This window comes from Equus asinus, chromosome 13 (genome assembly GCF_041296235.1).
Source record: "Equus asinus isolate D_3611 breed Donkey chromosome 13, EquAss-T2T_v2, whole genome shotgun sequence".
Taxonomy (NCBI): domain Eukaryota; kingdom Metazoa; phylum Chordata; class Mammalia; order Perissodactyla; family Equidae; genus Equus; species Equus asinus.
Genome location: NC_091802.1, coordinates 40,352,648 through 40,364,685, shown reverse-complemented (window position 1 = coordinate 40,364,685; position 12,038 = coordinate 40,352,648). Strand labels below are relative to the sequence as shown.

Below are 12,038 nucleotides of genomic sequence, written 5' to 3'. Positions count from 1 at the left end.
TTTATATGTCAACATATTGGATAATCTAGGAAGAGATGGATAAATTCTTAGAAACATACAACCAACCAAGACTAAATAACGAAGAAGCAGAAAATCTGAACAGACCAACAACAAGTAAGGAGATTGAATGAGTAATCAAAAGCTCGCAACAAAGAAAAGCACAGCATCAGGTGGTTTCACTGGTGAATTCTACCAGTCAAAGAAAAATTAACACCAATTCTTCTCAAACTCTTCCCAAAAACTTGAAGAGGAGGGAACACTTCCAAACTCATTTTACAAGGCCAGCATCACTCTAATACCAATGCCAAACAAAGACACTACAAGAAAATAAAATTACAGGTCAATAACCCTGATGAACATAGATGCAAAAATCTTCAACAAGATTCTAGCAAACCAAATTAAAAGGATCATATACTGTGATCAAGGGAAATTTATCCCTGGGATGCAAGAGTGGTTCAACATACACAAATCAATAAATGTGATACACCACATTAACAAAAGGAAAGATAAAAATTGTATGATCATCTGAATAGATACAGAAAAAGCACTTGACAAAATTCAACACCTTTTCATGATTAAAAAAACACTCAACAAATTAGGTATAGAAAGAATGTACCTCAAGACAATAAAGGCTACTTATGGCAATCCCACAACTAATATCATACTCAATGGTGAAAAACTGAAAGCTTTTCTTCTATATCAGGATTGTTGCTGATATACAAGGATGTCCACTCTTGCCACTTTTATTCAATACAGTACTGGAAGTTTTAGCAAGAGCAATTAGGCAAGAAAAAGAAAGAAAAGTCACTCAAGTCAGAAAGGAAGAAGTGATACTGTCTCTATTTACAGATGACATAATCTTATGTACAGAACCATTGGGCCAGCCCTGGTGGCCTAGTGGTTAAGTTTGGCATGCTCTGCTTTGGCAGCCCACGTATGGTTCCCAGGCACGGACATACACCAATCATCAGTGGCCATGCTGTGGCAGGGCTCACATACAAAAAAGGAGGAAGATTGGCAACAGATATTAGCTCAGGGAAAATTTTCCTTAGCAAAAAGAGGGAGATTGGCAACAGATGTTAGCTCGGGGCAAATCTTCCTCAGCAAAGAAAAGGAAAAAAAACCCCAGAAAACCCTAAAGACTTCACAAAAGAACTGTTAGAATCAAAAAGCAAATTCAGCAAAATTTCAGGACACAAAATCAACATTTAAAAAGTCAGTTGCATTTCTATACTTAGAACAAGTTATCTAAACAGAAATTAAGAAAACAATCTCATTTACAAGAGCATCACAAAGAACCAAATACTTAGGAATAAACTTAACTGAGGAAGTGAGAGACTTGTACACTGAAAACTACAAAACACTGATGAACGAAATTAAAGCAGACACAAATAGATGGAAAGACATCCCATGTCCATGAATTGGAAGAATGAATATTGTTAATACATCCAAACTACCAAAGCGATCTACAGATTCAATGCAATCCCTATTGAAATCCCAATGGCATTTTTCACAGAAACTTAAAAAATAATCCTAAAATTCATGTGGAACCACAAAAGACCCTGAATAGCCAAAGCAATCTTGAGAAAGAACAAATCACAATTCCTGATTTGAAAATACATTACAAAACTACAGAAATTAAAACATTATAAAAGATATACAGTCAATAAACACGTGAAAAGATGGTGCATCACTAATCATTAGTGCAACGATTTGAAATGCAAATCAAAACTACAATCAGGGGGCCACCCATGGCCAAGTGGTTAAGTTCGCACACTCCACTCCAGCGGCCCACGCTTTCGCCAGTTCAGATCCTGGGCATGGACCAAGCACCACTCATCAAGCCATGCTGAGGCAGCACCCCACATGCCACAACTAGAAGGACCCACAACTAAAATATACAACTATGTACTGGGGGCCTTTGGGGAGAAGAAGGGAAAATAAAATCTTTTAAAAAAAAAAAACCTACAATCAGATACCACCTCACACCTGTTAAGATGGCTACTATGAAAAAAACAGAGAATAGCAAGTGTTGGTAAGGATGTGGACAAATCAGAACCTTGTGTACTGTTGGTGAGAGTGTAAAATGGTATAGGTGCTGTGGAAAACAAAATGGTAGTTCCTCAAAAAATTAAAAATATGATTACCATATGGTCCAGCAACTCCACTTTTGGGTAAATACTCAAAAGAATTGAAAGCAAGGTCTTGAAGATATATTTGTACACCCATGTTCACAGCAGCACTATTCACAATAACTAAAATGTGGAAACAACCCAAGTGATCATCGATGGATGAATGGAAAAGCAAAATGTGGTATATACATACAATAGAATATTATTCAACCTTTAAAAGAAGGAAATTCTGACATAGGGTACAACATGGATGAACTTTGAGGTCACTATGTTAAGTAAAATAAGCCAGTCACAGAAAGACAAATACTGATGACTCCACTTATATGAGGTACCTAGAGTAGTCAAATTCATAGAGACAGAAAGTAGAATGGTGGTTGCCAGGGCCTGAGGGAGGAGGAAATGGAGAATTATTACTTGATGGATGTAGAGTTTCAGTTTTACAAGATGAAAACAGTTATGGAGATGGATGGTGTTCGCACAATGTTATCAATTTATTTAATACCACTGCACTATACACTTAAAAAGGGTTAAGATGGTAATTTTATCTTCTGTGTATTTTACCACAATAAAAAAATTGGAAAAAAACAGTATGGTACTGGCATAAAGACAGACATAGACCAATGGAACAGACTAGAGAGCCCAGAAATAAACCCACCTGTACACAGTCAACTGATCAACAAGGGGTCCAAGGGTACATAGTGAGGGAAAGAGAGTCTTTCCACAAATGGTGCTGGGAAAACCGGATATTCACATGTAACAGGAATGAAATTGGATCCCTTTTGTACACTATACACAAAAATCAACTCAAAATGGATTAAAGACCTAAACATAAGACCTGAAACTGTAAAACTCCTCAAAGAAAACATAGAGGAAAGCTTCTTGACATTAGCCTTGGCAATGATTTCTTAGATTTGACACCAAAAGCAATGGGCAACAAAACCAAAAGTATATTTAGGGCTTTTTGACATAACTGCCAGGAAAAAATCAATAATAGTGATACCCAGCACTTACTATGTGCTAAACTCTAATCTAAGTATCATTTAATCCTCCCAACAATCCTATGAGGTAGGTACTATTATCACCCTTTTTTCACACATAAAAGAAACTGAGGCAGAGAGTGGTTGAATAATTTGCCCAAGGTCACACAGCTAATAACTGCAGTTGCTGGAATGCTAACCCAGCAGTCTGGCTCAGAGTCTGTGTGCTTAACAACATAATACCATGCTAGTAAGAACCTTCTTTTTGGCAAGAAAAGGGATTTTAAAAACTAAGTGCATTCTACCTCCACTCAGGCTAAGGCTAAGCAGTCATCAGAGACTCCTTCCCAAACCAGCCATTTTGTGGGAAGAATGCACACACCAGAATCTGATTCTTAGAAAAAACTAAGAATCTAGTGACAAAACAAACCACATCCATGTTCAGGAAAAATACTTTCTAAACTTGGCTAGCAGGAATGTACAATGTGAATTCAACCAACGGCAAAAGATACTGAAGCACGTTTGAAACTAAATACTAAATTCATCAGGGGAAAAATTAGTGTATGATCATTAGAATAAGATGATGTAATGAAAACCTGTATCCTGAGATAAGCAGACATTAACAGTGCGTATCTTAAAGTTTAATTCAATTCAATTGTTTTTGAGTACCTACAGTATACACATTATATAACGAACGTTCTAATACCTAATAGATTCTCAAGAAATGATATGCAGCTGAATCTGTGTTTCTTACCATGAATAAAATGACTCTCAGGGAAGAAACATACAGGTAGCAATGGCCTAGAAAATTTGCTAAGTCTATCCCTCACTCCCTGAAAGGATTAAAGTATACATAAACTTCTGTAGTAAGTATTAGTTTAGAGGAAATCTATGATCAAGAAAATTCAAGGGGCCAGTCCGGTGGCGCAGCGGTTAAGTTCGCACATTCCACTTCTTGGCGGCCCAGGGTTCACCGATTCGGATCCCGGGTGTGGACGTGACACCGTTTGGCACGCCATGCTGTGGTAGGTGTCCCACGTATAAAGTAGAGGAAGATGGGCACAGATGTTAGCTCAGGGCCAGTCTTCCTCAGCAAAAAGGGGAGGATTGGCAGTAGTTAGCTCAGGACTAATCTTCCTCAAAAAAAAAAAGAAAAAAGAAAATTCAAGAGATCTGCCCTTGTAAGTAAATAGACAACAATGTTTCAAGAAAGAGTTAAGCATCATGCATTCCAGTTCTGCTTTGATATAGAAATGCTTTGTGATCTGTGTTGCCACTTAGCTTCAGGGCCAAGTCATCTCCAAAATGGTTCTAATAATATGTGCTTAACTTATTTCACAAAAGATTATAAGTTAATGAGCATTTATAAAATATCTAGAGATATGTTAATAATACTTTGCAGTCTCATAATACCTCTTATCCAAGAAACTCAAGACTTATAAACTATTACGCTGACAACATATACTCTATTTTTCTTGTTTTATTCATGGGAAACAGGGGTGAAAGATTAAAATTTTGACCAAGTCACAACAAAATCAGCAAGAAGTCTCTGAATATGAGCTGCGCTTCTTAACATATCACACATTGTTCTAAATATGTGCCAACATTGTCTGAATTACAGTTTCATATGAATTATCTCAAAATATTTTTGGTCAAAAATCCAAGCGTTCTGATCCATCAAATATTCCATATCTTTAGGGGCAATAATGTTGGATGTTTTTCTAAGTATTCAATATTCACAACATTGAAAAATCTCATTCAGAAAAACTTATTGTTTCAAAACCATAATCAGTTAACCAATCAATTTGTACCATTATAAGTGATAGAGACCTGACTCTGTCTGACATGTCCATTTTATTATAATAATTTAAATAATTAACATTTATAAAATGTCTGTGCCCTTCAGACTGTTTTATAGTCATTAATTACTGGAACTTCTCAACATTCATTTGAGACTGTTCAACATTATTATTTTCGTCTGCTCAATAGGGAAATGAAGCACAACCAGACGGGATAATTTCCCACGGGCATCAAGGCACGAGAATGAAGAGTCTGCTCACCCATGACAGCTAATCTGCTATGCAGAGAACCATAATTATTGGTTTTCTAGGTAGTGATGAAAACACCCCTCTCCTTCATATATTTTGCTCTCCACTTATCAATATGAAACTCGCTTCTCAAAGTAATTCATAATGTCTTAAACACATAGAGTTAAACTAAAAGGCAGTAAACAATATTTTTGAGGTAGGGACATGAACAACTTGGAGACTCAGAAGTTCTTTAAATGGACATTCTGCTCCTCCACTAAACCAAGAAATCTCAATACAAATGATTTTCTGTCAATGTCGCGTATTCACTAATTTTAGTTAAATTGATGAGCAAAGTACTACAGAACTTCTATTTCAGTTTTCAATTTTAAAAATCCACTGAAGAACTCCCACCACAAAAGGATCGCTATATATTGAGAGTATGTGATTTTAATAAGAAAACACTCAATAAAGCATGAATAATAGAGATAGTCCATAAGCATTTCCAGGACAAAAGCAGTAGACATTTCTCATTTGAATTATTAATCCTTTGTTATATACGGGGGAAACAAGTAGAATCTATTCCAGAGGTTAAAAAGATGTACATTTACTCATATTTAATCTTGAGCTTGGACACTATGATTTAGTATTGCTCCACCTGGCACCCTTTTCATATACAAAGATATCCTTGGGCAGCTTTCCACCTGCAGACTGGACACTATTAACAATCACCCAATTATGAAAAACAACAATTAGGGTACGAGTAACATTTTATGACTGATTGGCAGAGTTAAGACTGAAATGACCTACTGAATCCTATAAAAGGCCAATGGAGCTGACTTCTACGGGGCGGTGTGCTTTGGCTTTGCTCCTTTCTGAGAAAGGGTCACTCAGCTCTCGTGTCGCCATGTCTTTCCGACTTTCTAGCGGATCCAGGCGGATCTGCTCGCAAGCTGGCTCTGGTCGTCTGTCTGGTGGAGGAACAGGCTTCGGGGCTGGCAATACACACGGTGGGTTGGGAGCAGGAGGCAGCTTTCCTGGTGCTCTTGGCAGTGCTTCTTCTGTAGGAGCTTTCAGTAGTAGTGGTGGAGGGTTGGGAAGCGGCGTCTGTGCTGGTTTTCTTGGAAATGAACATGGCCTCCTCTCTGGAAATGGAAAGGTGACCATGCAGAACCTCAATGGCCGCCTGGCATCCTACCTGGACCACGTGCGAGCTCTGGAGGAAGTAAACGCAGACCTGGAGCAGAAAATCAACGGCTGGCATGAGGAATACGGGCCTGGCTCTCGCCGGGAACTCGCTCACGACCACAGTAGATACTTGTCAGTCGTTGAAGATCTTAAAAGGCAGGTAAGAAATACGGATTCGTGTACTGTTGCCACAGACTTTGCATGTGCATAACCTAAAAAAGACAAAATACAAATTGGGCTTACCAAATTTACATGATAGAGAATTGGCTCATTCTGTTTCCCAGTGCTTAGGACAGTACCTGTGAATAAAACTTGGTAGAATTAATTAATTAATGAAAGAGAATTAGTTTCAAAACAGACATAATCGCTTTGTTGATCTTATTCTCAGCTCATACTTTTTGATGAAGAGTGGTGAAAGTACCCATAATTGAAAAAGCTTACACTTTGGCTCTTAAGCTCTGGACATTTATTATCTGAAGAAAATCCAGATTCCTTTACTACAGAAAAATAAGATACCAAAATAGATGTTTGACAGGTTAAGAAAATAAGACTCAAATCTGGAGCCTCCCTTGACTTTTGATATTTAACATTTTGCATAATCTACCCTATTTAGATTATTTCTGTGACCGCCTGTAACGCCAGCATTGTTCTACAAAATGACAATGCCAGACTGACCGCTGATGACTTCAGGCTGAAGTAGGTGAAAATAATTAATTATAGTAAAGGTAAAAATACCACAATTGGAGTCAACAACACATCTTTTGCTTTAAAAACCAACACGTTTTCATAAAGTCAGACTTGGTCACTGAAGAAATTAAATTAAATATGCCCTTATAAAAAGAGCTATCATAATTTTTTTTTTTTTTTTGCTAAGGAAGATTTGCCCTGAGCTAACACATGTTGCCAGTCTTCCTCTATTTTGTATGTGAGCCGCTGCCACAACATGGCCACTGACAAGTGATGTAGGTCCACACCAGGAACTGAACCCAGGTCCCCAAAGCAGAGTGTGCAGAATTTAACCAGTAGGCCACTGAGGCTGGTTTAAACAGTACTTTTACTCAAGTGTTAAGCACATTGGATGACAAAAATCAATTCTGAAGAAACAACTCCCCCAAAATAAAATTCATAAACCAATAGGTTTTCCAAAGCATTTCATCACTTTGCCATCGCAGGAAGGTTCAGAAGTGTGTACAGAGCATCATATCTTTCAGTGTATGACATGTCTGAAAAAGTTATGCTTTGCACCTGCCTACAATTACAATTCTCGAGCATCTTAATCACCTTTCAGGTATGAAAATGAGCTTGCTCTGCACCAGAGCGTTGAGGCCGACATCAACAGTCTTCACAGAGTTATGGATGAGCTGACCCTTTGTACAACCGACCTGGAGATACAGTGTGAGGCACTCAGTGACGAACTTACGTACCTCAAAAAAAGTCACGAGGAGGTAAGAAACCCTGCAGGGTGGCTTCCTGTGGTATCTGGTGTCCTTCCTCAAGGCCACTGTTCATTTCACAGCAGAGTGTGAATATCAACCAAAATTCTACGTTGAGTATTGAAACTGGTCCCTTTTCCAGGAAATGAAAGTCCTGCAGTGTGCAGCTGGGGGGAACGTGAATGTGGAGATGAATGCAGCCCCAGGAGTGGACCTCACCGTTCTGTTGAACCACATGAGGGCCGGGTACGAGGACTTGGCTGAGCAGAACCGCAGAGACGCTGAGGCCTGGTTTAATGAGAAGGTACATTTGTGGAAATCACACACCAAGGGCTTGTTCAGTGGACCGCGGAGCTGGTGGCTAACCCTTCTGACAATTATGCTGCAGAGCACTTCGCTGCAACAGCAGATTTATGACGATGCAGGAGCAGCCACGGCAGCCAGAAATGAGCTGACAGAACTGAAACGCAGTCTGCAAACCCTGGAAATAGAACTTCAGTCCCTCATGGCCAAGGTTTGTAGGAGTCGCCATTGATTTGACTGTGTGTGTATAAGTAAATACATACATACAGCTAACTATATATATCTAAGTATATGTAACTAATTATATATAACGAAAACAGAAAATATATTAAATACGTGTAAACATATTAAATATGTATCAAGAATTTTGTCCATAAACATTACTTCTGACTCACCAATCCCAAAACTTGAAAAAAATTTTTTTCAGTGTAGAGAAAATGGTTTTTTTAAGCCTTGCTGATGCTGGTTTTCAACTGACATGACTTAGACCTCGCACAAATATTTCTTTCCACCTGGAGAATGTTTAAAATAGGAACATGTCATCTATCTTTTACACATGCAAGCTTTGCTTTGTTCTTTCAGAAACATTCCTATGAAGGCTCCTTGGCCGAGACCGAGGGGAATTGCTGCCTTCAGCTCCAGCAAATCCAGGATCAGATTGGCATGATGGAGGAACAGCTACAACAGATTCGAACAGAGACAGAAGGCCAGAAGCTGGAGTACGAACAGCTTCTAGACATCAAAATATTTTTAGAAAAAGAAATTGAAACTTATTGCAAATTGATAGATGGAGAAGAAAGGTAAATATTAACTTGAGAAAAAAATTAATCTCACATCAACTAGGTTTTCTCGATATCCATCAATACGAATATTGTACCCCAGAATTTCCTGTTCTAAAGATCATACCTATATCTGGCCTCAGGAATTTATTATTGCACCCAAGTGAAATGAAAACAGGCAGCAAATTCCAATTTCTAAGTAGGCAAAGTATTTGTATTTATAATAATATATAGAATACTTAAATATAGAATGTTGAAAAACTCCAATACTCCAAGCTAGGGGGAAAATTGTTCTGTGATTTAGTGTTGAGGCACATTTCTAATAACAACACACTCTATTTTATTATTACGTCACTAGTCACCGTGCATGCACCCTGTGTTAAGCGGGTTGTTACGTTTTCATTTGAAAGACGAGCAATAAAGATACAGGAAGATTTAATTGGAGAGGTCACCAGAGTTTGTGAGCCAAGAGCAGTAGCCCTGGGTGCGAATCACACCACTGGGTGAATTTGAGCGCGTTGTTTAACTTCTGTCGACCCCAGTTTCCTTACTGGTAAATTGCAATAACACCAAAACCATACTCACAACACTCCCAACCATCGTGCATCACTATGTAGCTGAAATGCTTGTGACGGTAGCTTGCATACAAAAGGTACTCAGTAATCAGTGGCTATTACTAAATGCTGCCTGTGGTCCCATCATGAGTCAGTAACGCGTTATGCATCACCCAAGGCCAGTGTCAGCCCTCTACAGTTTATTCTCATGAGAACACAACAGTGATTGCTCCCTCCTTCAAACTGCTTATTACATCATTCATTTTTCACTTCTCTTATGGCATCTTTCATGCCACGTTGTAGAAAACTTTTTACATGCATATACTTTATTTTATTTTAAACATGTAAACTGCTGTATCTTTGCTCTATATTTTCTACAGCACCTAGCCCAGCGCCTTCTGCATGGTAGGCTCTCCAAACACACACATTGGCCAGGTGATTGAGAAGTCAGAATGAGAACTTGGGGTCTCCATACTGCTAGATGAAAGAGATATCTGGTCACAAGGGAATTTCTGATCATAAACATCCATTTAATCTCTTCTTTCACTATACTGAAGTCATGAAAAGCTTACTAATGTCTCTTAAACATAAGAGGAATGTGAATCTTAAGGAAACTAGCACTCCAAAAATTTTATTCTTAAATCATAGTTATTTATGAGCTCTCTAATGAAAGAAATAAATGCAATAATTTACTCTTCTCTTCACAGAAAAAGTAAATCTACATGTTACAAAACGAAAGGACGTGGGCCCATAAATTCTGAAAATCAAATCAAAGGTATAGAAAGTTTTTACTTGGTGTAACTCTTTCTAACTCCAGTAATTGTATTAAGTAGGTCACTTATTTGTAAACTAAATGAAATTGTTTCTAAGTTTAGTTCTAGTGAATGAAGGGGTAAGGGGTGACTACGACAAGTGTTTTATATTCTTGTCAATCAGATATGGTCAAATTAGGAAATAATTGAAATAAGGACTCAATCATCCAATATCTTTCTTACTTGAAACCTACTTATTTACTTAGAACTTACTTATTTTCCCAGTTTCAATGCTTTGATAAAAAAAAAAAAAGCTGCTTTATTTTAAACCACAAAAACAGGGCAAGTTGGTGTTTAAAAGAAGACAACACACCTTGCGCCCAGGCACTACTTGCCTGATACTTATGTTGTTTAATCCGTGTTTTATTTACGCTTTCAAACACCCAGTTTTCTAAAAACAGTGGTGAATATAAGATAGTCCTGGGCCTTGCTAAGCATAGACTTCAAACACAGTATTGGATCTCAATTTACCACAAACTTGCAAACACCATTTTTAAAAAGAATATCTGTCACAACTAAATACCTTTCAATCTATTAAGAATGCATACTAAACTTTCATTTACTTTATTTTAGACTCAAAAGAAGAGACTGTTGTCAAAACAGTGGTTGAGGAACTAGATCAACTCAGCAAGGTCCTTTCACTGAGGGTCCACTCATTTGAAGAAAAATCCTCTAAAATAAGCAGCATTACAGTGGAGCAGCGAGTACCTTCTAAAGCCCCAAAATGAGAAAGAAAGGTTTTTTTTAAAAGCCTGCCTTTGCAAAATCCCCTTGGCCAGAAAACCCAAGGAAATCATTCATTTCTATTCTTAAAGGGTTAGAATTCGTTTTCCTTCCCTTCTTGTTCTCAAGGTCTTTGCATGTAATCCTTCTCAGGAGTAGAAAAAATCTTGCTCTGTCCCTAGTTTTTATTTTAGGGCCTTTTTTTTTTGCCATTTCATTAAAAATTTTTCTATTGCAAGCTATTTTTGATAAGTCTGGTGCTTTTGAATTTCCACAATTGATCTCAATGTGACGATACTAAGGATATGCCAATAGAATAAAGCGCTTCGCTTCACAGTCACATTTAACCAATTCACGACACGATAAATTGGAAAGATCACTAGTCCTAATCTTTGGTCCCAGATCTGTCCCTTATTAACCATGCAAACGACTAGATCTCTTTGAGTTTGGGCTTCTGTGGATGTAAAAGGAGATTACACCCGCTGATCATTAGGATTTGTTCACCCTCATAATGGGTAGCCTGCATGCGTGATCAGCTAAGGCTAGTTTGTTGAATTTGAATCTGGATAGCTGCTTTTCCATTTTGAAGTACATGCATTTCTCGGCCCCTACAATGGAGACAACCGAGCAAATGTAGAACCGCACTACTCAAGCCTGGAGAGGTTCTCAACCTTGCTCATATCCTCCTATACGCGAGATTCTGCTTGACATCCTTCCTAAATCACTTTGGAAAGTGCAGCAGGGGCTGGAAAGCAGCAGAGTTCTAGGCTAAAGAGGTTCCTTTCATTTGGAGTGGAGTGAGACAGGGAGCTCTGCGGTAACCTAGATTTCCAACTTGCATGGCAGGGCATCACTATAGGGTTTTAACTGGCTGGTATATAGGCAATGTGGAATCCAAAGTGCCCATAGCTCTGAACTGCACCATCTCAGGGAGCTGGGCCCCCGAGGTTGCATCTCCAAGTTTCCAAATGGTCTTGATTGCTTCCTCCTCCCACATAAGGCAATTGATCTTAGGCCAGAGCCAGTTTTTTGAGATGTAGATACAGCTGAAGGTTAATCTTTCCAGGGTCTTCTTGTTATAAATGGCCCCAACCATGGTGACAGAGGCCA

The 12,038-nt window shown here is 38.4% G+C and overlaps 1 protein-coding gene across 1 annotated transcript; it reads left to right on the top strand.

The window, feature by feature from the left end:
- The first annotated feature begins 5,965 nt into the window (after nt 1–5,965).
- KRT26 (keratin 26) lies at nt 5,966–11,161 on the top strand. The gene is made up of 8 exons (XM_014833882.3): nt 5,966–6,484; nt 6,938–7,020; nt 7,613–7,769; nt 7,900–8,061; nt 8,146–8,271; nt 8,643–8,860; nt 10,101–10,168; nt 10,779–11,161. Exons 1-8 carry the CDS (start codon nt 5,966–5,968, stop codon nt 10,931–10,933), a joined length of 1,488 nt encoding a protein of 495 aa, XP_014689368.3. The 3' UTR covers nt 10,934–11,161.
- The last annotated feature ends 877 nt before the right edge of the window (nt 11,162–12,038 follow it).